General features: G+C 51.5%; 1 protein-coding gene across 3 annotated transcripts in view; it reads left to right on the top strand.

The window, feature by feature from the left end:
• The first annotated feature begins 2,482 nt into the window (after positions 1-2,482).
• The window catches only part of PLEKHA4 (pleckstrin homology domain containing A4), a 28,078-nt gene continuing 3,696 nt past the window's right edge, over positions 2,483-26,864 (top strand). For 2 of the 3 annotated variants that reach the window (XM_032169243.2, XM_032169246.2), the window contains exons 1-17: positions 2,483-3,036; positions 3,490-3,579; positions 5,574-5,681; positions 8,227-8,299; positions 8,409-8,509; positions 9,434-9,543; positions 10,173-10,388; positions 10,719-10,998; positions 11,929-12,003; positions 14,306-14,353; positions 14,483-14,563; positions 14,739-14,888; positions 16,381-16,479; positions 20,379-20,519; positions 21,528-21,627; positions 21,698-21,774; positions 25,834-25,995. In XM_032169243.2, the coding sequence (XP_032025134.1) occupies positions 3,496-3,579; positions 5,574-5,681; positions 8,227-8,299; positions 8,409-8,509; positions 9,434-9,543; positions 10,173-10,388; positions 10,719-10,998; positions 11,929-12,003; positions 14,306-14,353; positions 14,483-14,563; positions 14,739-14,888; positions 16,381-16,479; positions 20,379-20,519; positions 21,528-21,627; positions 21,698-21,774; positions 25,834-25,995 (1,905 nt within the window). In that variant the 5' untranslated portion in view covers positions 2,483-3,036; positions 3,490-3,495. Of the gene's footprint in view, positions 3,037-3,489; positions 3,580-5,573; positions 5,682-8,226; positions 8,300-8,395; positions 8,510-9,433; positions 9,544-10,172; positions 10,389-10,718; positions 10,999-11,928; positions 12,004-14,305; positions 14,354-14,482; positions 14,564-14,738; positions 14,889-16,380; positions 16,480-20,378; positions 20,520-21,527; positions 21,628-21,697; positions 21,775-25,833; positions 25,996-26,864 lie in introns of those variants that run through there. The other variant, XM_032169244.2, reaches the window with a different exon arrangement.

Consider the following 26,864-nt stretch of genomic DNA (forward strand, 5'->3'; position numbering starts at 1 on the left):
CTCCTGCCTGAGCCTCTGGAGTAGCTGGGATTATAGGCATGGGGCCACAATGCCTGGGAAATTTTTGTATTTTTAGTAGAAACAGTGTTTCGCCACGTTGACCAGGCTGGTCTTTTTTTTTTTTTTTTTTTTTTTTTGAGACAGAGTCTTGCTCTGTCGCCCAGGCTGGAGTGCAGTGGCATGATCTCAGCTCACTGCAAGCTCTTCCTCCCTGGTTCTCGCCATTCTGCTGCCTCAGCCTCCCAAGTAGCTGGGACTACAGGCGCCCGCCACCACACCTGGCTAATTTTTTTGTATTTTTAGTAGAGACAGGGTTTCACCGTGTTAGCCAGGATGGTCTTGATCTCCTGACCTCGTGATCTGTCCGCCTCAGCCTCCCAAAGTGCTGGGATTACAGGCGTGAGCCACCTCGCTCGGCCGACCGGGCTGGTCTTGAACTCCTGACCTCAGGTGATCTGCCCGCCTTGGCTTCCCAAAGTGCTGGAATTACAGGTGTGAGCCACCGTGCCCGGCCTCCTACCCCAATTTAGCCCGCAGGCCCCAGCCTAGAGTCTCCCATTTTCTTTTTTTTTTCTTTTCTTTCATTTTTTTTTTTTTTTTTTTTTTGAGACGGTGTCTCACTCTGTCACCCAGGCTGGAGTGCAATGGTGCGATCTTGGCTCACTGCAACCTCCACCTCCCGGGTTCAAGCAATTCTCCTGCCTCAGCCTCCCGAGTAGTTGGGAGTACAGGAGCTCGCCACCACACCCGGCTAGAGTCTCCTATTTTCACATGTGGTTGGTTTCCTCCCCGTGTGCGAGGGTGTCATTGTTCCCATTTCACAGATGGGGAAACAGGCTTGGAAATGAAGCCACTTGACCAAGATAGTCACAGCAGGGTCTAGATTCCTTGCAAATGAGAATGAGGATGTAAGCACTATGAGATCAGGCACTTTGCTGGGCTCAATGCTTTTCAAAAAAAATTAATTAGGCCGAGCGCGGTGGCTCACGCCTGTAATCCTAGCACTGTGGGAGGCCGAGGCAGGTGGATCAGGAGGTCAGGCGATCAAGACCATCCTGGCTAACACGGTGAAACCCAGTCTCTACTAAAAATACAAAAAAAATTAGCCAGGCGTGGTGGCGGGTGCCTGTAGTCCCAGCTACTCTGGAGGCTGAGGCAGGAGAATGGCGTGAACCTGGGAGGCAGAGGTTGTAGTGAGCTGAGATCGTGCCACTGCACTCCAGCCTGGGCGACAGAGCGAGACTCCCTCTCAAAAAAAAAAATTAATTAATTTAGGCCAGGTGCGGTGGCGTGCACCTGTAGTTCCAGCTACTCAGGAGGCTAAGTCAGGAGAATCGCTTGAACGCAGGAGGCAGAGGTTGCAGTGAGCCGAGATCACGCCACTGCACTCCAGCTTGGCAAAAGAGCGAAACTCTGTCTCAAAAAAAAAAAAAAATTCATTTTCGAAACAGAGACAGGGTCTCGCTATGATGCCCAGGCTGGTCTTGAACTCCTGGTCTCAAGCGATCCTCCTGCCTTGGCCTCCCAAAGTGCTGGGATTACAGGCGTGAGCCATTGCACCCAGCCAGGGCTCACTGCTTTCTTCTCAATGGCTGCAACAGACAGTTCCTGCACACAGTAGGTACTCAACAGATGCATGGTGAATGGCAGTTAAACCAAAAGTTCGGATTCCTTCCCGGTCACAGGCACGAGGCTCCACTCCTGGGTTTCATCTGCTTCAGACTCGGGCAATAGCTCTGCCTCCGCAAACCGCAATTCCGCCTGGGTGGCACTCTTTGTGCGAGTGGGGGTGCTTCTGCTACAAGTTCCAGGCCCGGGGTGACAGTTCCAGCCCCCAGCTCTCCTCCCCTACCTACGGATGCATAATCTTGTTCCTCAAAATATACCAAGGAATCATGTCTCTCTCCTGAGGGAGCTGTCCTCAGTCTAGAAGAGAATTCTCACCTGGATATGAGGTGGAGGTTTGGAACTCTCCATTTCACCCTGCCCTACTGGGACCATCCCCTTTTCTCCCTAGCGGACCTGGACAAACAATCCTTGGCCCCTTCCAAGCACAGCCATGTTTCCAGACCCCCAGCTCATTCACGACTCAGGAGTCCTGACTCCTAGCTCAGACCTTCTCGGGCACCCAGGAGTCTGGATCCCTAACCCATTCCCTCCAGGGCTTTGGAAGTCTGAGTCCCCACCCCTTGCAAGACACAAGCCTCCTCCGTTTAGGACACCAGTGGCCCAGGTCCCCAACCACAGCAGCAAACCCACGGACGCCCTGGAGTGCAGGCCTGAGGTCCAACTCTCCAAACTCTGAGAAAGTCCCAACCTTGGTCCTTAGGAGACCCGGGAATTGGGGGGCCCAAGCCCCTCCCCTCAGCTGTGGGGGCAGCTGAGCCAGGGGTCAGGCTGTAGTGGGGTGGCCAGAAGGGGCGGGGACAGCCGGGATTGGGAGGGGAGAACAGCAGCGTGGGCGGCTGGCAGAGGCAGGGAAAGACCAGCAGAGGGGAAAGAGAAACTGGGAGAGGGAGGAAGGGAGAAAGTGAGAAGGGAAATCGGAAAGAGAAAGGGGAGGAAACGGCAGACGTGGAGAGCCAGAGAGAGAAAGAGGAAGAGACTGAGTGTGAAGGAGAGAGGACACAGGATGACAGAGAGAGAGAGAGAGAGAGAGAGAGAGCCAATGAGATAGAGACTTAAGGAAGAGACCCTGTGAGTCTGGCAATAAAAGATTTGGACAGAAACAGAAAGATTGGAGAGAGAGAGAGAGGGAGAGAATGAGTGAGAGAGAGACTGGAAGAGACAGAGATCAGAGAGACATACAGAAAGTGAGACTGGGGAGAGAGATAGTGTAAAAGGAAGAGAGAGAGAGAGAGAGAGAGACCGTACGAGACAGGAGACAAAGAGACAGAAAGTGTGAGTGAGCAGGTGAGGAGAGAGATTGAGAACTATGAGAGACAGCAGCTAAGAGACAAAGGAGGCGGGAGACTGCCTGGGTGCCACAGCACCCACACCGTCCTCTTGCCCCTGTCACTGGGACCCCAGAGCTGGGTAAGTTCCCTGGCTGGGCTGGGAGGGGCTCTCTGGGTTCACATTCCTGGTGCCACAGGGCTTGGCTTGGGGAGTTGGCAGGGATGGTTTGCGGGTGCGTGTGGGAGGGCGGGAGACAGGTAGCCTGGGGCAGCCGGAAGGAGGCAGGGAATGAGGGGTCCTTAAGCACAGAGAGGGTCAAATTCCTGGCCTGAGTGCAGTGGGCAGGAATAAAGGAGCCCCTATTCTCTGGCCCGGGCTGCAGACAGCTGCCCCCTCCCGCAGCTGCCAGGGCCGCCTACCTCCCTTGGCACCACTCTTGGTATGTGGTCACGGGCCATGGCCTCCCCCAGCCCCCCAGTCCCGAAACAACAGGCTCTTTCTCTGCAGCCTCCTCCGACCTCCAAGCCCCTGACCCCATCTCTGTCCCGCACCCGTCACTGCAGAGACACAGCCCCTTTCTTTCTCTCCCAGCCCTTGATGGAGGGGAGCCGACCTCGCAGCAGCCTTAGCCTGGCCAGCAGCGCCTCCACCATCTCCTCACTCAGCAGCCTGAGCCCCAAGGTTTGAGCTTCCTGGTGGGGATGGGGAGGAAGGTGGGGCTCTGGGCCGCCCATCCCTCTGTTTCCCCAAGGACTCTGGTTGTTAAGGACAAAGATCCTTAGCAACGGGGTCTGCCAGACATAGTAAGGTCCCAAATTGCCTACCAGCCGCAGCTAGGAATTCAGAGGCACTCCCAGCTCTGTCCCCACCCTTTGTATTTTCCTAATTCTAAACCAGAGTAACAACCTCCCTTGACCCTGGTTGCTAAGATAAAGCCGCTCCCCAGCCATGAGGCCCCTCGAGTTCTGAGAAGTAGTGGCTGCTCTTGATTAGTGCCAGAACTTGGTGTCCTATCTCTCGTCATCCAGTCTGAAATCCTATAAGGAAAGACCCTTCTCGACAATAAGACCCAAGGGGCCTCCAGATACTTGCATCCCAAATCGGCATCCCAGCCAAAAGCCTAGGGAGACACTCATTTCTTTTTCCTCCTGCCATTCCACACATATTGTTTCTCAAGTTCAGAGCCCAGAGCTCTGATCTCAGCCTTGGTCAGTACCACCACTTCCAAGGAAGGGCATATTGTCAGGACCTGGCTAAGGATGGCTGAGATATCTGTGGGCATTGGGAGATGAGGCTCCATCCGGGCAGGATAGAGGGATTTGAGGCTTCCTCTCCTTGGACTTGGTTGCTAAGGGGTGTGACTGCAGGGCACCAGGGCATCCTTTGATTCACCGGAGACTCAGCGTGAGAGTTCCCCCCGATTATGGGGACCTCCCAGCCCATAGTCCCAGTTCAGATCCCAAAGGACCTACAACAGCTCTGGCTCTGGTGGCCAAGGGCATCTGCTTCTTGGTAGTGGACCCTCGATCCCCAAATTGCTTCCCTACAGCCTCTTCCTTGCCTCTGAACAACTCCCTCCGCCCATCAAAAAAAGAGTCTCGGCCCGGCGCAGTGGCTCACGCCTGTAACCCCAGCACTTTAAGAGGCTGAGGCGGGTGGATCACCTGAGGTCAGGAGTTCGAGACCAGCCAGACCGACATGGCAAAAACCCATCTCTGCTAAAAATACAAAAATTAGCCAGGCATGGTGGCACGTGCCCGCAATCTCAGCTACTTGGGAGGCTGAGGCAGGAGAATCACTTGAACCCGAGAGGCGGAGGTTGCAGTGAGCCAAGATGGCGCCACTGCACTCCAGCCTGGGCGACAGAGCGAGACTCTGTCTCAAAAGAAAAAAAAAAAAGAGTCTCTCCCAGCCTGGGCAAGAAAGTGAGACCTAAATTACTGGCATGGTGGACTCCTGTGGTCCCACTACATGGGAGGTGAGGCTGAGGGTCACCTGATTCAGGAGGTAAGTGCAGGTTTCAACCACTGCACTTGTCAAAAAAAAAAAAAAAAAAACGTCTTTTTTTTTTTTTTTTTTTTTTTGACATCTGTCACCAGGTGGATCATGGCCCGCGGTCACTGCAACTCCGCCTCCGGTTCACCCTTTTCTGCCTCAGCCTCTCCGGTACTGGGATACAGGCCCGCCACCAGCCCGGCAATTTTTGTATTTTATAAAGAGGGTTTCACCTGGTCTCGATCTCTGACCTCGTGATCCCCCCCTCGGCCTCCAAATGTTAGAGTCTTGCTCTGTTGCCCAGGCTGGAGTGCAGTGGCGCGATCTTGGCTCACTGCAAGCTCCGCCTCCTGGGTTCACTCCATTCTCCTGCCTCAGCCTCCCGAGTAGCTGGGACTACAGGGGCCCGCCACCACGCCCAGCTAATTTTTTTATATTTTTAGTAGAGACGGGGTTTCACTGTGTTAGCCAGGATGATCTCGATCTCCTGACCTCGTGATCCGCCCGTCTCGGCCTCCCAAAGTGCTGGGATTACAGGCGTGAGCCACCGCGCCCGGCTGGCCCTTGACCCATTTCTCAGGGCAGCCAAGGGAGAGTCTACGGTTGCCTTTGTCCACCCTCACCCCCTCCCAGGACCATTCTAGGTTCTCCCTGTTCACTTCTGTCCCCTCTCTCCTCAGAAGCCCACCCGGGCAGTAAACAAGGTCCACGCCTTTGGGAAGAGAGGCAATGCGCTCAGGAGGGATCCCAACCTTCCCGTGCACATCCGAGGCTGGCTTCATAAGCAGGTGGGATCAGTAGGAGAAGGAAAAGGACACTGAAGTCTGTGCCCCGGCTGTCCTCTGTCTCTCTCCTTCCAAGTCCCCAAATAGGCTTTCTTTTTCTTGCTATCACTGCCCCTCCCCTTATTCTGTCATTGTGTGTTTGTTTGTTTATTTATTTATTTATTTTTAAGACAGAGTCTCTTTCTGTCGCCCAGGCTGGAGGGCAGTGGTGTGATCTCGGCTCAGTGCAACCTCTGGCCTCCAGTTCAAGCGATTCTCATGCCTCAGCTTCCCGAGTAGCTGGGCTTACAGGCATGCGCCACCACGCCTAGCTAATATTTGTATTTTCAGTAGAGATGGGGTTTTACCATGTTGGCCAGGGTGGTCTCAAACTCCCGACCTCAAGTGATCCACCCGCCTCGGCTCCCTAAAATGCTGGGATTATAGGCGTGAGCCACCGCGCCTGGCCCATTCATTCATTCTTTCTTGACTACTTCTTGAACACTTACAGTGTTGCCAATCCCAGGGCACACACCATGCAAATAACACAAACAAGTATTTATATTACATTCCAGATTGGGTGGAGCATGGGTGGATAATAAATTAGTAAATAGATAAATGGACTTGGTCATTTCAGATCACAGGAAGGGCTACGAAGAAGTAACATAGGGGCCAGGTTCAGTGGCGTAACCCCAGCACTTTGGGAGGCCAAGACGGGAAGATCACTTGAGCTTAGGAATTCTAGACTAGCCTGGGCAACATGAAGAAACTTCATCTCTACAACAAATACACACACACACACACAAAAAACAAAAAACAAACAAACAAACAAAAACAACCTAGCGTGGTGGTGTGTGCCTATAGTCCCAGCTACTGGGGAGGCTAAGGCAGGAGGATTGCTGAAGCCCAGGAGGCTGAGGCTGCAGTGAACTGTGTTAATATCACTGCACACCAGCCTGGGTGACAGAGTGAGACCCTGTCTCAAAAACAAAAAACAAAAAAAACAAACAAAAAAATGGAATATGATGTGTTTGAACGTGGCTGAGAGAGGAGAGCTTCAATCTGACACTTGTGAGGGAAAATTATCTCTGAAGTGACATTTGAGCTGGCTGGGCATAGTGGGTCATGCCGGTAATTCAAGCACTTTGGGAGGCTGAGGCGGGCGGATCACCTGAGGTCAGGAGTTCAAGACCAGCCTGGTCAACATGGCGAAACCCTGTCTCTACTAAAAAATACAAAAATTAGCCGGGCACGGTGGTGGGCGCCTGTAATCCCAACTACTTGGGAGGCTGAGACAAGGAAAATTTGAATCTGGGAGGCGAAGGTTGCAGTGAGCCAAGGTTGCGCCATTGCAGTCCAGCCTGGATGATAGAGACTCCATGTCAAAATAGATATATATATATATCTGGAGGCAGATCGCATCCAAAAGGAAAAAGCCTGCAGCAGCTAAAACCTTGGTGTCGAGTGAGGCCAGGGGAGAAAGACAGGAGGAGCAGCAGAGCAGTGGTTCTCAAAGTGTGGTCCCCGGACCAGCAGCATCAGCGTTACCTGGGAACTTGCTAGAAATGCAAATGATGAGGTCCCATCCCAGATTTGCCAAATCAGGAACTCTGGGGATGGGGCCTCAGAATCTGTGTTTTGGTGTGTTAAAACACCTTCCTGGTGATTCTTATGCACCTTCAAACTCAAAACTCCCTGTGAAGCAGTACATGGGCTGGGCACAATGGCTCACACCTGTAATCCCAGCACTTTGGGAGGTTGAGGCATGTGGATCACAAGGTCAGGAGTTCGAGACAAGCCTGGCCAATATGGTGAAACCCTGTCTCTACTAAAATTACAAAAATTAGCTGGGTGTGGTGGTGCGTGCCTGTAATCCCAGCTACTCAGGAGGCTGAGGCAGGAGACACATTCATTTGAACCTGTGAGGCGGAGGTTGCTATGAGCTGAGATTGCACCACTGCACTCCAGCTTGAGCTACAGAGCAAGACCGTCTAAAAAAAAAAAAAAAAAAAAAAGAAAAAAGAAAAGAAAGTGAGGGAGTCCAGAATCTATGTCAGCTCAACCACCACACTTGAAATAGAAGTAGGGATTCTATTCTATTCTATTATGTTCAGAGGGCTTCCAGCTCTCCTTCTTATCCACTCCATTGGCCCAAACTCTCTGTCTCTTCTCTCTCTCTGGATCTTTCTCCTGTACCTCCACCCCACTCCCAGGCTCAAGTAATCCTCCCTCCTCAGCCTCCCGAGTAGCTGGGACTACAGGCACGTGCCACCACACCCAGCTAATTTTTGTTTTTTTAGTAGAGACGGGGTTTCACCATGTTACCCTAGCTGGTCTCAAACTCTTGGAATCGAGTGATCCGCCCGCCTTGGCCTCTCAAAGTGCTGGGATTACAGGCGTGAACCATTGTGCTCGGCGTCATCCCACTCCCTTGATCCCTACTTTATGTCTCTGTTCTTCTCTCTCCAAGTTTCTTTCTCTCTCTGGCTGTCTGTCCCCATTGTCACTGCCTTCATCTCCTTTTTCTGTTTCCCTTTACTCAGGCCCCTCCTCCCATCTCTCTCCCCAGGACAGCTCGGGGCTCCGTCTCTGGAAACGCCGCTGGTTCGTCCTCTCCGGCCATTGCCTCTTTTATTACAAGGGTCAGTGGCTGGCTGGCTTGGGGTGGGAGGGCCCCTCCATCTGCCCTTCTCTCTAGCGTCTTGACCTCCTGATCCCTGTGTGATCCTTGACCCCAGCCCCTCTTTGCAGACAGCCGCGAGGAGAGTGTCCTGGGCAGCGTCCTGCTCCCCAGCTACAATATTAGGCCAGATGGGCCGGGAGCCCCCCGAGGGCGGCGCTTCACCTTCACTGTGAGTCTGTCCATCCGTGTTGTGTACCAGGCGATGGGAACTGGAGACGAGGGTGGGTAGATATCTGTCGAGGAAACTCCAAGTCCCAACAAGCACTGGAGTATCCATTACTGGAGATAAAAGGTCTTGACAAGTGTCAATTGCATCCTCCTTTTGTTTTGTTTTAGTTTTTTTTTTTGTTTGTTTTTTGAGACAGAGTCTCACTCTGTCACCCAGGCTGGAGTGCAGTGGTGCTATCTCAGCTCACTGCAACCTCCGCCTCCTGGGTTCAACGGATTCTCCTGCCTCAGCCTCTGGAGTAGCTGGGATTACAGGCGCACGCCACCACGCCTGGCTAAATTTTTGTGTTTTTAGTAGAGACGGGGTTTTGCCATGTTGGCCAGGCTGGTCTCGAACACCTGACCTCAGGTGATCCAACCACTTCAGCCTCCCAAAGTGCTGGGATTACAGGCGTGAGCCACCGCGCCTGGCCAAGTTTCTTTTCTTTTTTCTTTTCTTTCTTTTCTTTCTTTCTTTCTCTTTCTTTCTTTCTTTTTCTTTTTCTTTCTCTCTCTCTCTTTTTCTTTTTCTTTCTCTCTTTCTTTCTCTCCCTTCCCTTCCCTCTTTCTCTCTTTCCTTTCTTTCTTGACGGTCTGTCACCCAGGCTGGCGTGCACCGACGCAAAGTGCAGTCTTCCCGCCTCAGTCTCCCGGGTAGCTGGGACTACAGGTGTGCTCCACCACGTTCGGCTAATTTTTTGATTTTTTTGTAGAGACGGGGGCGGAAGGAGGTGGGGGGGCTCTCATTATGTTGCCTAGGCTGGTCTCAAGCCATCCGCCCGCATCGGCCTCCCAAAGCACTGGGACGGGAGTGAGTCACCGGCCCGGCCTGTCCTCCTTTCTACAAGGCCCGGGAGTCCGGATTCCAAGCCTTCTCTTCCCGCAGGCAGAGCACCCGGGCATGAGGACCTACGTTTTGGCCGCTGACACCTTAGAAGACCTGCGGGGCTGGCTACGGGCGCTGGGCCGGGCCTCCCGTGCGGAGGGGGACGACTAGTGAGTAGAGGTCCAAGCCATGCTCCTGACCCTCCACCCTGAGTCAGTCTAATCACCCCAACTCCTCCCCTTTGGGGGTCCTGCCCCCTTGAGTGTCCAATCACCAGTCTTCTAGCTAAGGCGCCTCGGCTTCTAGGCCCCACCTCCAGGGAACTTTTCCAATCAGCAAAAGTCTTTCTCCCTTAAGTTCCGCCCACCACCTTGTCCGTCCCCGCCCCCAGGAATGATCAATATTCCACACTCTCTGATTGGCTCCTTCTGAAGTCCCCTGAGCTGCCATCTAAACAATGCCAGGTAAAAGATAGTGTCAGATTTAAAAAAAATGCAGACTATCTCTTAGGCTCTGACATGGCCTGCGCCAATTATCAGGCTGTAAACTGGACTACCTGGCTGAGTCCATCCCATATTCCCGGGTATTGGGTCCAGCAACCTGGATAGACGTTGTGGCCTGGCGCACAGGTCAGTTTCACATTGGAGGCCTCAGTTTCCCCGTCTGAAGAAGGGGGACGATGATTTATAGTGCACAATTTTCCTTTTTTGGGTGCATCCTTGTGTTCTCACCTGTGACAAGAGGATAGGGCTGTTACGAAGTTTGAAGGAGTGATATCTTATCTGTGTCCACTCGCTAGTGGGCAACCCAGGTCACCCGCACGACCCCAGCCCGGGGAGGGCCCTGGCGGCCCCGGTGGTCCCCCGGAGGTGAGCAGAGGGGAAGAGGGGCGCATCTCAGAATCACCGGAAGTGGCTCGACTCTCCAGAGGTCGTGGTAGACCCAGGCTGCTCACTCCCAGCCCCACAACCGACCTCCAGTCTGGACTCCAGATCCGGAGGGCGAGGAGCCCCGAGTGAGTAGGGAGAACTTGGTTGGGGGCGTGGCCTAAGAGAAGGGCGGGCCGGAAACTGGTTGGGGAGGGGCCTTAGCGCTTTCTGCTTGAGTGTGTGTGTGACTTGCTGGGGCTCCCGTGGGGGTCACAGCCTGTCGGGGAGAAGACTGGAGGGGAAGATGCCACAAAGCGGACATTACTGAGGATTTGGACAGTAGAGGAGGATTCTAAAACAGAGGGACAGTAAGACACAGTGAAGTGAGACATGTCCTTGAGGCTGACTTGATGGGTAAGGAGGTGGATGGAGAGGGCTCTAGTTGACTCAGTTCCCCGATTCTCTCCTTCCCACAGCCTGTTCACCCCCCTCTCTCGCCCTCCCTCGCCTCTGAGCCTCCCCCGTCCCCGTTCTGCCCCTGCGCGGCGACCCCCTGCCCCCTCAGGAGACACAGCACCCCCTGCCCGACCTCACACCCCGCTGAGTCGCATTGATGTCCGACCTCCTCTGGATTGGGGCCCCCAACGCCAGACCCTCTCCCGACCCCCCACTCCCCGCCGAGGACCTCCCTCTGAGGCTGGGGGAGGAAAGCCCCCCAGGAGTCCCCAGCACTGGAGTCAGGAGCCCAGAACACAGGTGAGCAGAGAAGTGAGGAGGGGACTACATCTCCCGTCAGGCCTCAGGGCTGTCTTTCCGTATTCTCAAGGCCATTGCTCCCTGGGTGTCATGGGTATTGTAGTCCATAATGATCTCAGCTGGGCTCAGGTGAGAGCTTGAACTTTATCTCCTATCAGGTGTCTGGGCTGTCTTTCTAGGCTGGTCTCCGGCCATTGCTTTTTTTTTTTTTTTTTTTTTTGAGACGGAGTCTTGCTCTGTCGCCAAGGTTAGAGGGCAGTGGCACGATCACGGCTCACTACAACCTCTGTCTCCCTGGTTCAAGCGATTCTCCTGCCTCAGCCTCCCGAGTAGCTGGGATTACAGGCACCTGCCACCATGTCCAGCTGATTTTTATATTTTTGGTAGAGATGAGGTTTCACCATGTTGACCAAGCTGGTCTCGAACTCCTGACCAGCTGACAGGTGATCTGCCCATCTCAGCCTCCCAAAGTACTGGGATTACAGGCATGAGACACCGCGCCTGGCCCAGCCATTGCTCTTTAAGCATCATGGGGATTGTAGTCCTGGATACTCTGTGCCAAGACAGTGCGGTGAGAGGTTTGGATATCCCTTGTGTCCCCAGTTCACCTTGCAAGTTGGTTGCCTGCTGTTTTGTCTGAGTATCATGGGACTGTAGCTCAGAATAGCCACAGCTGACTGCAAATCTGAGAATGAGAGTAGCAAATTCCATCATCTCGTGGGGCTGTTTTGCCAGGCTGGTGCATTTATTATCACCCTCTGTGTCCCCACAGTGGCACACAGCTGGAGAGCAGGTAGTTGAGGAAGTTGAGAGGGCCCAGTTCTGAACCTCAAAATATCTCCTAAAGCACTTCAATTATGGACACGCCCACTCTATTTGTCACTGAGACATGCCAGTTTCTAAACATCTCCATTTCAACGTTCCTCCCAGGCACCCTCTGCCTCCTCCACTTATCTCCAGCTCCCCCCGCGGCCCCCTGGGACCCGGGCCTCCATGGTTTTATTGGTAGGTATCCTGGAGTACCCCAAATCTACCGGAGCCCCCTCCCTTCCTTTCTTCTGTATGAGGAATGTCATCTCCTGGCCTAAGGTGCCTAGAGAACCGTAGATGTTTCAAAGCCCCTGGGTAGGTATTAGATTCTTGTGGTTGCTGTAACAAAGTGCATGGCCGAAAACAACAGAAATGGATTATCTTGCGGTTCTGGAGGCCAGAGGCCTGGAGTCAAGGGATTGGCAGGGCTATACTCCCACTGAAGGCTCTAAGGAGGAGCTTTTATTGACTGTCTCTTAGCTTCTGGTGGTTGCCAGCAATTCCTGAGGTTCTGTGGCTTTTTTTTACGGCTACGTCTTTGCCTCCATCATCCCATGATGATCTTCCTTTGTGTTTTTGTTGCTGTCCGTCTCCTCCTATTAGGACACTCCTATGACATCATCATAACTTAACTTAAATACGCAAAAACCTCTTTCTTTCTCTTTCTTTTTCTTTTCTTTCTTTCTTTTTTTTTTTTGAGATGGGGTCTCGCTCTGTCGCCCAGGCTGGAGTGCAGTGGTGTGATCTCAGCTCACTGCAAGCTCTGCCTCCCGGGTTCATGCCATTCTTCTGTCTCAGCCTCCCGAGTAGCTGGGACTACAGGCGCCTGCCACCACGCCCAGCTAGTTTTTTTGTATTTTTTTCTTTGCTTTTTTTCTTGAGACGGAGTCTCGCTCTGTCGCCCAGGCTGGAGTGCTGTGGCGCGATCTCGGCTCACTGCAACCTTTGCCTCCCTGGTTCAAGCAATTCTCTGCCTCAACCTCCTGAATAGCTGGGATTACAGGCACGTGCCACCATGCCTGGATAATTTTTGTATTTTTAGTAGAGATGAGGTTTCACCATGTTGGTAAGGCTGGTCTCGAATCCCTAACCTCGTGATCCTCCCGCCTCGGCCTCCCCAGTAGCTGAGACTACAGGCGTGTACCACCATGCTCAGCTTATTTTATTTATTTATTTATTTATTTGAGACGAAATCTCACTCTGTCCCCCAGGCTGGAGTGCAATGGCACGATCTCGGCTTGCTGCAACCTCTGCCTCCTGGGTTCAAGTGATTCTCTTCCCTCAGCCTCCCAAGTACCTGGGATTACAGGCGCCCGTCACTACGCCCGGCTAATTTTTGTATTTTTAGTAGAGACAGGGTTTCACCATGTTAGTCAGGCTGGTCTCGAACTCCTGACCTCAGGTGATCCACCTGCCTCGGCCTCCCAAAGTGTTGGGATTACAGGCATGAGCCACCTCACCTGGCCCTATTTTTTTATTTTTATTTTTTTTGCAGACTTAAGGTCTGCCCAGACTGGTCTTGAACTCCTGGGCTCAAATGATCTTCCCTATTTGGCCTCCCAAAGCTTTGGGATTACAGGAGTGAGTCACAGAGCCCTGCACTTTGTTTTATTCTTAGTCATAAATAAAATGTCTAAATTTCTCCATTAATTATAGTATTTGCCATGGCTATTTGATCAAGAGCCCATTATTGATCTTTCTGAAGCCAAGAATGTGGAAGTTGGTCTACTGAAATTTGCTAATGCTTAGAAGGAAGCTGATAAGGAGAGGGGTCACTAGGCTTGGTGGCTCATGCCTGTAATCCCAGGACTTCGGGAGGCCAAGGCAGGAGGATCGTTTGAGATCAGGAGTTCAAGACTGGTCTGGGTGATATAGTGAGACCCCAACCCTAAAAACAAAAAACAAACAAAAAACCTTAGCTGGCACTGGTGGCTGGCACCTGTTGTCTCACCTACTTGGGAGGCTGAGGTGGGAGGATCCTTTGAGCCTAAGAGTTCAAGGCTGCAGTGAGCCATGATCATGCCACTGCAACCCAGCCTGGGTGACAGACCTTGACTCAAAAAAAAAAAAAAGGCCAGGCATGATGGTGCATGCCTATAATTCCCAACACTTTGGGAGGCCGAGGCAGGAGGATTGCTTGAGCCCAGGAGTTTGAGATCGGCCTGGGCAACATGGCAAAACCCCATCACTACCAAAAACAACAACAAAAATTTTAAAACTACAAAAATTAGCCGGGCATGATGTGTGCACCTGTGGTCCCAGTTACTCAGGAGGCTGAAGTGGGAGGATTGCTTGAGCCCAGGAGGTTGAGGCTGCAGCGAACCATGATCACACGACTGCACTCCAGCCTGGGTGACAAAGGGAGACCCTATCTCTAAATAAATACATAAATAAATAGTGCAGTACCTATCAGTAGAAACAGGGCGTGGCTCAGCACTGAGTTACAATAATGGCCAGCCTGTCCCCTTTGACCCCTGACTTTTTTCCTTCTCTTCAGCCCGGTCCTCCCCTGGAGTCAACTTTCCACCAAAGCTTGGAGACAGATGTAAGTTCTCACTGATCTAATCCTTGCTGAGTTCCCAGAGTTGGGGAGAGAATGTTCTAGATGATGGGAGGAGCGGCAGGGGAAAAGCCAGATCTGGACCATCAGTAGCTCCCACTCTCCTTTCTCCAGACGCTGCTGACCAAGTTGTGCGGGCAGGACCGGCTTCTGCGGAGGCTGCAGGAGGAGATAGACCAGAGGCAGGAGGAGAAGGTGCGGGGCCCTGGGCCGAGGACAGGGCGCCTGGCTTCTCTGCCTGCTCTGAGCCCTTCCTGACTGTGGAAGTCAGGATGCTGACTGGATGTCCAGGACATGAAAGGACATCTTTTCTTTCTTCTTGGGGCTAGGCATGGCTTCTGAAGTCTAACCACCTTCTCTCTTGGTGCAGGAGCAACTAGAAGCAGCTCTGGAGTTGACCCGGCAACAGCTGGGCCAAGCCACCAGGGAGGCTGGGGCTCCTGGGAGGGCCTGGGGTCGCCAGCGCCTCCTGCAGGACCGGCTGGTCAGTGTGAGGGCCACCCTCTGTCACTTGACTCAGGTGAGCACCTGGGAAGGGGCCTGCCCTCCTAGGAGGCCCCAGGACTATGCAAGTCGTTACGAAGGGGACCTGCCCCAGAGGGCTCATAGGAAGATCGTTCTTCAGAAGTCTACACTCAAAATTTTATTTTATTATTTTTTTTCTCTCCTCATTGTCTTGTAACCACTCTAATTTTTTTTTTTTGGGGGGGGGACAGAATCTTGCTCTGTCGCCCAGGCTGGAGTACAGTGGTGCCATCTCAGCTCACTGCAACCTCAGCCTCCCGAGTAACTGGGATTACAGGCACGTGCCACCACACCTGGCTAATTTTTGTGAGACGGATCTCCTCATCCCCCAAGGCTGGATACGGGCCTCACTGCAACCCCTGGTTCACCTTTTCTCACCCGCCTCGGCCTCCCAAAGTGCTAGGATTACAGGCTTGAGCCACTGTGCCCGGCCTTAATTTTTGTATTTTTAGTAGAGATGGGGTTTTGCCATGTTGGCCAGGCTGGTCTCGAACTCCTAACCTCAGGTGATCAGCCTGCCTCAGCCTCCCAAAGTGCTGGGATTACAGGCATGAGCCACTGCACCCGGCCTTAAGTAACTCTGAGAATTAATATATGTGATATGTGTAAATGAGTGAATGAATGAATGAATGAATGAATATTTAACACTTAAGGTACTTGATACTTGGTAAAGCAATACTTAAGTGTCAGTTATAATTATCATCTGTAAAATGGAGACAATAATAGTAACTACCTCATAGGAATTAAATGAGAGCTGAGAACAGTGCCTAGCACATGGTCAGTGACCAATAAGTGTTAGCTGATATTATCATTGTTATTGTTGGTATTGGCAAGGAGATTTCTGCTGCCCCAGGGTGAGTAGTTGCTGTGGTTATTTTTTTTGAGACAGATTCTTGCTCTGTTGCTCAGGCTGGAGTGCAGCGCCTGGATCCAGGCTCACTGCAACTTCTGTCTCCCTGGTTCAAGTGATTCTCCTGCCTCAGCCTCCCGAGTACTTGGGATTACAGGCCCTCGCCACCATTCCTGGCTAATTTTTATATTTTTAGTAGGGATGGGGTTTCACCGTGTTGGCCAGGCTGGTCTCAAGCTCCTGACCTCAAGTGATCCGCCCGCCTTGGCCTCCCAAAGTGCTGGGATTAAAGGCCTGAGCCACCGCGCCTGGCTGGGTGCTGTGGTCTTTTAACTGTCTAATGAATTCATTAGACCTGTAGACTCTGCTACCTAGGAGAGAGCAGAAGTAATCATGGGGATTCAGGGAATGCTGTTATTTGTCTACACTAGCATTGCACTGGAATTGCAGGTTCCATACAGACTTTGGGGTTCCCAGTAGTCCAAGCAAAGAGGACAATGGGAATTGTAGTCCATATGCCCGCAGGGCTCCAGGGACCAAGCTCCCTTACTTCCTCCTTAGCTGACAAATGATGGGGTGGGGAAGGATCTGGTGGGAGAGGGACCTAACCTATGTCTCCACCTTTATGCAACCTGAGGAGCGAGAAAGGGTTTGGGACACGTACAGTGGCCTGGAGCAGGAGCTGGGCACCTTAAGAGAGACGCTGGAGTACCTGCTGCACCTTGGTTCTCCCCAGGTAAATTGCTGCTTGGAGACCCCAAAACCCACCCCCAACTCCAAGTTCTGTCTGGAAATCGTTTCAGCATTTAATCTCTGCCCACAGAATCGAGGCCCCGCCCAGTTGACCCTTAGCCTCCTTTCTGTTCTTTCAATCTAAGCCCCTTATTTTAGTTAAGACCCTGCCCTTTAGGTTTTTTTTTTTTTGTTAATTCTCTCATTAAAATTTTAATTAACCTTCAATTTTGAATGCCATTTTCCCAAGCTGTTATCTAATTTCTGCTGTAAAGTTATTTGTTTGTTTGTTTGTTTTTGAGACAGAGTCTCACTCTGTCGCCCAGGCTGGAGTGCAGTAGCGCAATCTTGGCGCACTGCAACCTCTGCCTCCCAGGTTCAAGTGATTCTCCCACCTCAGCCTCCCAAGTAACTGGGATTACAGCTACACATGCCACCATGCCCAGCTACTTTTTATATTTTTAGTAGAGACATGTTGGTCAGGCTGGTATTGAACTCCTGACCTCAAGTGATCTGCCTGCCACGGCCTCCCAAAGTGCTGGGATTACAAGCATGAGCCATTGCACCAGGCCTAATTTCTGCTGTAAAGTTGGCTATAATTTTACAACATTCTTTTTTTTTTTTTTTTTCTGGGACAGAGTTTAACTCTTGTTGCCTGGAATGGAGTGCAATGGCACGATCTCAGCTTACCACAACCTCTGCCTCCCGGGCTCAAGCGATTCACCCACCTCAGCCTCCCAAGTAACTGGGATTACAGGTGCCTGCCACCACGCCCAGCTAATTTTGTATTTTTAGTAGAGACGGGGTTTCTCTATGTTGGTCAGGCTGGTCTTGAACTCCTGACCTCAGGTGATCCGCCTGCCTCGGCCTCCCAAAGTGCTGGGATTACAGGCGTGAGCCACCGCGCCCGGCCTACAACATTCTTTTTAAAAAATGTATTGTGGGTACATAGCAGATGAATATATTTATGAAGTGCATAAGATATTTTGGTACAGGCATGCAATGTATAATAATCTCATCATGGAAAATGGGGTATCCATCCTCTCAAGCATTTATCTTTTGTGTTACAAACTATAATAAAATAAATAAAAATTATTTTAATTTTTGAGACGGAGTCTCACTCTGTTGTCCAGGCTGGAGTGCAGTGGCACAATCTTGGCTCACTGCAACCTCCGCCTCCCAGGTTCAAGCGATTCTCCTCCCTCAGCCTCCCAAGTAGCTGGGATTACAGATGACCGCCACCATGCCCGGTTAATTTTTCTATTTTCAGTAGAGACGGGGTTTCACCATGTTGGTCAGGCTGGTCTCGAACTCCTGACCTCAGGTGATCCACCCGCCTCGGCCTCCCAAAGTTCTGGGATTACTGGCGTGAGCCACTGCACCCGGCCTACTCTTTTATTTTTATTTTATTTATTATATTATATTTTTTGAGATGGAGTCTCGCTCTGTTGCCCAGGCTGGGGTGCAATGGCACGATCTCGGCTCACCGCAACATCTGCCTCCCAGGTTCAAGCGATTGTCCTGCCTCAGCCTCCCGAGTAGCTGGGATTACAGGCATGCCCCACCATGCCTGGCTAATTTTGTAGTTTTAGGAGAGACGGGGTTTCTCTGTGTTGGTCTGGCTGGTCTCGAACTCCAGACCTCAGGTGATCCACCTGCCTCGGCCTCCCAAAGTGCTGAGATTACAGGCATGAGCCACCACACCCAGCCCTTCTATTTTTTATTTTCTTTTTTTTTTTTTTGTGAGACGGAATCTTGCTCTGTTGCCAGGCTGGAGTGCAGTGGCACGATCTCAACTCACTGCAACCTCTGCCTCCCAGGCTCAAGCAATTCTCCTGCCTCAGCTTTCCGAGTAGCTGAGACTACAGGTGTGTACCTCCATGCCCAGCTAATTTTTGTATTTTTAGTTGAGACGGGGTTTCACCATGTTGGCCAGGATGGTCTAGATCTCTTGACCTCATGATCCGCCCACCTCGACCTCCCAAAGTGCTGGGATTACAGGCGTGAGTCACGGCGCCTGGCCGCCCTCTTATTTATTTATTTATGAGATGGAGTCTCGCTCTGTTGCCCAGGCTGGAGTGCAGTGGTGCGATCTCGGCTCACTGCAACCTCTGCCTCCCAGGTTCAAGTGATTCTCCTGCCTCAGCCTCTAGCTGGGACTACAGGCATGTGCCACCACGCCGGGCTAATTTTTGTATTTTTAGTAGAGACGGGGTTTCACCATGTTCGTTAGTCTGGTCTTGAACTCCTGACCTTCTGATCCGCCTGCCTCGGCCTCCCAAAGTGCTGGGATTATAGGCAGGAGCTACTGCGCCCGGCCAATGCCTTTCGTTTTAATACCTACTTTCAGATCCAGAGCTGCTCTCTCCCCTGGTTCTAAATCTCTCCTCTTGTTGAAGCCATGCTCTCACTAGCAAAACTCCAACCCTCAGCCTTTTTTCCATCTTGCAAGTTCATCTCTTGCATCCTGCATCCTGACTTTTGCTGTTAAATTTATCCTCTGGAGTTCCAGTTCTGAACCCATTCCCCTAGTGCAAGCTCTGCTCCTAAAATATAAACCTCATTGCTTAGCCTCAGACCTGCTTTTTCACTCTAAATCTATCCATCAAGTTCTAAATCACGTATCTTTAAAAACATTGACACGGCTGGGCGTGTTGGCTCACGCCTGTAGTCCCAGCACTTTGGGTGGCCAAGGCAGGTGGATCACTTGAAGTCAGGAGTTCGAGACCAACCTGACGAACATGGTGAAACCTTGTCTCTACTAAAAATACAAAAATTTGCTGGGTGTGCTGGTGCACGCCTATAGTCCCAGCTACTCAGGAGGCTGAGGCAGGAGAATCGCTGGAACCCAGGAGGCAGAGCTTGCAGTGAGCCGAGATCGCGCTACTGCACTCCAGCCTGGGTGACAGGGAGAGACTCCATCTTAAAAAACAACAACAACAACAACCCCAAAAAACAAAAAAACATTGATGCCTAGTTTTAAATGCATCTTCTCATTCTAAGCTGCTCCCACTAGATCTAAAATCCAGACTTGGCAAAAACAGACCCATGCCAGGTGCAGTGGCTCACACCTGTAATCCCAGCACTTTGGGAGGATGAGGCAGGTGGATCACCTGAGCCCAGGAGTTTGAGGCTAGCCTGGGCAACATGGTGAAACTCCGTCTCTACTAAAAATAAAAGTGAAAAAATTAGCTGGGCCTGGTTGTGCACGCCTGTGGTCCCAGTTACTCAGGAGGCTGAGGTGGAAGGATCGCTTAAGCCCAAGAGTTCGAGGATGCAGTGAGCTATGATCAAGCCATTGCACGCCAGCCTGGGTGACAGAGGGAGGGACTGTCTCCAAAAACAAACAAAAAGAACAGACTCTCATATTCGTATGGTCACCTATTTATAATAGATGTAACACAGTAAAACAACATAGAAAGAAAAGACAGTTTTTCTTTTTCTTTTCTTTTTTTTTTTTTTGAGACAGTGTCTTGCTCTGTTGCCCAGGCGAGAGTGCAGTGGCACGATCTCAGCTCACTGCAACCTCCACCTCCCAGGTTCAAGCAATTCTCCTGCCTCAGCTTCCCAAGTGGCTGGGATCACAGGCATGCACCACCACCCGCGGCTAATTTTTTTTTGTATTTTTAGTAGACACGAGGTTTCACCATGTTGGCCAGGCTGGTCTTGAACTCCTGACCTCAGGTGATCCACCCTCCTCGGCCTCCCAAAATGCTGGGATTACCACCACACCTGGCCAAAAGACAATTTTTTTCAATTCAACTGGATAACCACATGGAAAAAAAATAAATCCCAACTCCATAAATATAGCCCAGCTGATTTCAGACCTTTGCAGGGGCCTATTAGCTGAAACTCTCCTGCGTTTTCCCACCTTTAAGTAATAAATTCCTTTCCTCCCCACAGGACAGAGTGTCTGCTCAGCAGCAGCTGTGGATGGTGGAAGACACGCTGGCAGGTCTGGGTGGCCCCCAGAAACCGCCCCCACACACTGAGCCTGACTCCCCATCTCCCGTGCTCCAGGGCGAGGAGTCCTCAGAGAGGGAGGTAAGATGCACATAATTCCTCCCCACCCCCAGCTTCCTTTCCCACCTGTCCTTGGCTCAGTCTATTCCCCACCCACCTCTTTAATTCTTCCTTGATCAGCTAACCCACCTGGCCCAAGTGTCGTAACCTTTGGAAACCTTTGTTTTCTTTTTTTTGGGGGGGAGGGCGGGTTTTGAGACGTAGTCTCACTCTGTCACACCAGGCTGGAGTCCAGTGGTGCAATCTTGGCTCACTGCAACCTCCACCTCTTGGGTTCAAGTGGTTCTCCTGCCTCAGCCTCCAAAGCAGCTGTGATTACAGGAGCCCACAACCAAGCCTGGCTGAGTTTTGTATTTTTAGTAGAAACGGAGTTTCACCATGTTGGCCAGGCTGTTTATGTACTCCCAGCCTCAAGTAATCCGCCTGCCTCGGCCTCCCAGAGTGTTGGGATTACAGGCATGAGCCAGTGCGCCCAGCCTTAAAAAGTTTTTGTAGGGAAGGGGTCTTGCTATGTTGCCCAGCTGGTCTCTAGCTCCTGGCCTCAAGTGATCCTCCTACCTTGGCCTCTCAAAGGGCTGAGATTACAAGCACAAGCCTCCATGCTCAGATCTGGTTTATAGTCTTTTTTTTTTTTTGAGGCAGAGTCTTGCTCTGTCGCCCAGGCTGGAGTGCAGTGGTGCGATCTCGGCTCACTGCAACCTCCAACTCCCGAGTTCAAGCGATTCTTCTGCCTCAGCCTCATAAGTACCTGGGATTACAGGCGCCTGCCACCACGCCTGGCTAATTTTTGTATTTTTAGTAGAGACGGGGTTTCACTATGTTGGACTAAGCTGGTCTGGAACTCCTCAGGTGGTCTGCCTGCCTCGGCCTCCCAAAGCGCTGGGATTACAGGTGTGAGCCACTGCGCCCGGCCTGGTTTATAGTCTGAATCCTATTCAGACTGTATTCCAATTCCTAAATGCTTGTAACATGTTAATAATAATAATAATTATGACGATCATCATTATCCCCCTTTTCTAATCCCTGCAGAGCCTACCAGAGTCCTTGGAACTGAGCTCCCCTAGGTCCCCCGAGACTGACTGGGGGCGGCCTCCTGGAGGCGACAAAGACCTCACCAGCCCTCGCTTAGGTGAGCATCCTGGTCGGGTGGGACTTTACAGAAATTCCCGTCCTCACCAAGTCCCGTTCTGTCTTTCCAGGTCTTGGGTCTCCGAGGGTCTCCCGGGCTTCCAGCCCTGAGGGTCACCACCTCCCTTCCCCACAGCTGGGAACCAAGGTAGGCTGTAGGTCCATCCTGTAATCCTTGCATCTGACCATCAGGGACCCCCATACTTCTGGGAAACAGCTAGGAGTAGAGCGTTCTAAGGCCATACTCAGAACAGAGAGAGCACTGCTTGTTAAGAGCATTGAGATTGATTTTTGTCTCTGTCGCTTCTAAGCCGTGTGACTTTGGGTCAGTTATTAAACCTCTCTGTGCCTCCATTTTTTCTTCTCTAAAATGGGGCTAATAGCAGAACCTACCACCTACGGCTGACATGAAGATGAAAACTAGATGAATGAGGCCAGGCGTGGTGGCTCACGCCTGTAATCCCAGCACTTTGTCAGAAGTTCCAGACCAGCCTGGCTAAACATGGTGAAACCCCGTCTCTACTAAAAGTACAAAAATTAGCCAGGCGTGGTGGTGGGCGCCTGTAATCCCAGCCACTCCGGAGGCTGAGGCAGAAGAATCGCTTGAACTCGGGAGGCAGAGGTTGCAGTGAGCTGAGATCGCACCATTGCACTCCAGCTTGTGCGACAAGAGCAAAACTATGTCTCAAAAAAAAAAGACTCCTTGAGTGGAGCAGAATGCTGATCTCATGTGGCCCTGGAGTTCAGAAATTGGTGGACTTCTAGCGGCAGGAATGTTTAGGAATTGGTTGACTTTAAGCTGTGGAAGCTCTGTGCTCTGTGTCTGTTGCTGATTGGCTGGTTTTCAGAAGCACTGAGCTATCAATGATTGGCTGATTTTCAGAAGTACAGATCCATCACTGATTGGTCAGCCCTCAGAAGCATGTGACCATCACTGATTAGCTGATTTTCAGAAGCTTGGCTCCATCACTGATTGGCTGGCTTTCAGAAGCTTTTGGGGTACCTGTTGAAATTACTTGATCAAATAGATTTAAAAGCACTTCTTGGGGCCGGGAACCATGGCTCGTACCTGTAATCCCGGCACTTTGGGAGGCCGAGGCAGGCAGATCACTTGAGGTCAGGAGTTTGAGACCAGATTGACCAACATGGTGAAAACCCTGTCTCTACAAAAATACAAAAATTAGCTGAGCGTGATGGCGGGTGCCTGTAATCCCAGCTACTCGGGAGGCTGAGGCCGGAGAATCGCTTGAACACAGGAGGCAGAGGTGGCAGAGACCCAAGATTGCACCGTTGCACTCCAGCCTGGGCAGCAGAGCGAGACTCTGTCTCGAAAAAAAAAAATAATAATAATAAAATAAATAAAGCATTTCTTGGCCGGTGGTGTTGGCTCATGCCTGTAATCCCAACAGTTTGAGAGGCCAAGGTAGGTGGATCAGTTGAGCCCAGGCGTTCAAGAGCAGCCTGGCTAACGTAGCAAGACCCATCTCTACAAAAAAATAATTAAAAGTTAGCTGTGGCCGGGTGCAGTGGCTCACGCCTGTGATCCCAGCACTTTGGGAGGCCGAGGCAGGTGGATCACCTGAGGTCAGGAGTTCAAGAGCACCCTGGCCAGGGTGGCAAAACCCCATCTCTACTAAAAATATAAAAATTAGCCGGGTGTAGCAGCACGCACCTGTAATCCCAGCTACTTTGGAGGCTGAGACAGGAGAATCGCTTGAACCTGGGTGGCTGAGGTTGCAGTGAGCTGAGACTGCGCCACTGCACTCCAGCCTGGGTGACAGAGCAAGACTCCATCTCAAAAAATAAAAAAATAAAAAATAAAAAGTCAGCTGTGGGTGGTGGTGCCCACATGTGGTCCCAGCTACTTGGGAGGTTGAGACGAGAGGATTGCTTGAGTCCAGGACGTCAAGGCTGCAGTGAGCCATGATTGCACCACTGCACTCCATCCTGGGCAACAGAGGGAAACCATGTCTTTAAAAAAAAAAAAAAAAAAAAAAAAAAGGCCGGGTGCAGTGGCTCACGCTTGTAATCCCAGCACTTTGGGAGGCCAAGGCGGGCAGATCACAAGGTCAGGAGTTCGAAACCAGCCTGACCAACATGCCGAAACCCCGTCTCTACTGAAAATACAAAAAAAATTAGCCAGATATGGTGGCACATGCCTGTAATCCCAACTACTCGGGAGGCTGAGGCAGGAGAATCGCTTGAACCTGGGAGGCAGAGGTTGCAGTGAGCCAAGATCGTGCCATTGCACTCCAGCCTGGGCAATAAAGGGTGAAACTCCATCTCAAAAATAAAATAAAATAAATAAAATATAATAAAATAATTTTTAAAAAAGAAGGCATTTCTTCTGCTTACTTGTTATCATGGATACAAAAGCAATCCAGCCTTTCCTAGGAAGAGAGGAGAGGCACTTTTTGATTCTCAGTGGGGTGTCATGGGCATGAATAATTGGCACCTCCTGGGAACATGACTTATCTTGGGACATGCTCCTCCCTCACCCCAACCCCGTGGTTTCAGGGGCTGCCAAGGTCCAGAGCACAGGGGGTGTCTAGTGAGTTCCAGGGATTTCAGGGTTTAGCAAAGAAAAAGCTATGACCACCAGATGGCAGTAGCACACAGGAGCTTTATTTGGCGGACACTGACAGATTTGTTTATGGGGGAGTCACACCCAGTGTGAGACCCTCCAGAGGCTACTGTGTGAGGGTGAGGACCACTGCACAGGAAGGGAGGAAGGCGAGGGAGCTCCCAAGAGAAAGGGACTGGAGAAGGGGCTTACGTCTGGGTGATGCCAGCCACCAGCATGTGGAGGGTTCTCTGGATCAGAGAGGTCCAAACAGCAGCAGGGGCTTGGGGCTCCTCTTATCTATGGGTAGCAGATGTTGGGCACAATCTCAGGGTATACAAAGCAGGCAGACTGCATGGCTAAAAATATCTGCTTATTAAGACTATGTTTAAAACAATTGGATGTGTAGAAATCTGAGTGTGCTGCTACCAAGCTTTCAGGCCAATGGTCTGGCCTGCTGTGAAGAAATTAACAACATTGGCTGGGCACGGTGGCTCAGGCCTGTAATCCCAGCATTTTGGGAGGCCGAGGCAGGTGGATCATGAGATCAGGAGTTCAAGACCAGCCTGGCCAAGATGGTGAAACCCTGTCTGTACTAAAAATACAAAAAAATTAGCTGGGCGTGGTGGCGGGCGCCACCTACTTAATCCCAGCTACTTGAGAGGCTGAGGCAGAGAATTGCTTGAACCCAGGAGGCAGAGGTTGCAGTGAGCAGAGATTGCGCCACTGCACTCCAGCCTAGGCGACAAAGCAAGACTCCGTCTCAAAAAAAAAAAAAAAAAAAAAAAAAAAAAATTAACAACATAGGGTAACATACAGTGGCCAGTGGCCATCATTTATATAAACAGGACTCAGGATTGGTCAAAGCAGAGGAAACTGCAGGGACTGGTTCTACAATAAGCACAGATCCATGCTATCTCACTGGGATGTTTAACTGGAAGCTTCAGCAATGAGTGCTTTCTCTCTCTTTACTTTTTACTTTTAGATACGGGATCTTGCCCTGTCACCCAGAGTGGGGTGCAGTGGCACGATCATAGCTCCCTGAAGCCTTGAACTCCTGGGCTTAAGTGATCCCCCTGCCTCAGCCTCTTGAGTAGCTGACAGGCATCCACCACCACATCTAACAAGCTTATTTTTTGTAGAGATGGGGTCTTGCTATGTTGCCCAGGCTGGTCTCAAACGCTTGGCCACAAGTGATCCTCCCACCTCAGCCTCCCAAAGCTCTGGGATTACAGTCACCCACCACTGCACCCGGCCTTCTCCCTCTCTCCTTGTTTAAGCAACACACACACACACACACACACATATATATATATATATTTTTTTTTGAGACAGAGTCTTGCTCTGTTGTGCAGGCTGGAGTGCAGTGGCGTGATCTCGGCTCACTGCAAACTCCACCTCCAGGGTTCAAGCAATTCTCCTGCCTCAGCCTCCTGAGTAATTAGGATTACAGGTGCCTGCCACCACGCCCAGCTAATTTTTGTACTTTTAGTAGAGATGGTATTTCGCCAAGTTGGCCAGGCTGGTCTTCAACTCCTGACCTCAAGTGATCCTCTCTACTCAGCCTCCCAAAAGTGCTGGGATTACACGAGCCACTGTGCCTGGCCTAAAGGTTGGGTCTTGGGACGTTTCTCGCCTCCCTAGGCCCCAGTGGCCCGGCCCCGGATGAGTGCTCAGGAGCAGCTGGAGCGGATGCGCAGAAACCAGGAATGTGGACGGCCCCTCCCTCGCCCGACCTCCCCCCGGCTCCTCACCCTGGGAAGGACACTGTCCCCAGCCAGACGCCAGCCTGACATGGAGCAAAAAGTGAGGGGAGGAGGGCTGGGGCGGGGGACGGGGGTGGGGGGTGGTAGTAGGTCCTCTTCGCCTACTTTGAGTCCCTTTCTGTAAAATGGAGATAAACTCTACCTCCTTACTCCAAACTGGATTTCCGGATTTACCTCACTTTGTACTTGTGCTAAAGTCAGCTTCCTCGCCTGGATGGTGGTGGGTGGACAGGAGTGGCAGTGAGGGGAGGACAGTGGGTGGGGGCGGGAGTCACAGATCTGGATTGGAAGCCTAGTTTTTCTTCTCAGTTGCTATGTGTTGTCAACAGCAAGAAAGCAAAAAAGAAAATGTAAGCCGGCCGGGCGCGGTGGCTCACGCTTGTAATCCCAGCACTTTGGGAGGCCGAGGCGGGCGGATCACGAGGTCAGGAGATCGAGACCACGGTGAAACCCCGTCTCTACTAAAAATACAAAAAAAAATTAGCCGGGCGTGGTGGCGGGCGCCTGTAGTCCCAGCTACTCGGAGAGGCTGAGGCAGGAGAATGGCGTGAACCCGGGAGGCGGAGCTTGCAGTGAGCCGAGATTGCGCCACTGCACTCCAGCCTGGGTGACAGAGCGAGACTCCGTCTTCAAAAAAAAAAAAAAAAAAAAAAATGTAAGCCAGCAAGAAAATTGATTTTATTCATGCCCTTCCAATAGGGAGAACATCCCAGATCTGAACATCAGAGTGTCTCAGCTATCTCAGGATGGTTTCCCCTTAGACGTTTTCCTTTTTCGGCCGGGCACGGTGGCTCACGCCTGTAATCCCAGCACTTTGGGAGGCCAAGGCGGGCGGGAGTTCAAGACCAGCCTGACCAACATGGAGAAACCCCGTCTCTACTAAAAATACAAAATTAGCTGGGCGTGGTG

Source organism: Hylobates moloch, unplaced genomic scaffold (assembly GCF_009828535.3).
Source record: "Hylobates moloch isolate HMO894 unplaced genomic scaffold, HMol_V3 SCAFFOLD_12, whole genome shotgun sequence".
Classification (NCBI taxonomy): Eukaryota; Metazoa; Chordata; class Mammalia; order Primates; family Hylobatidae; genus Hylobates; species Hylobates moloch.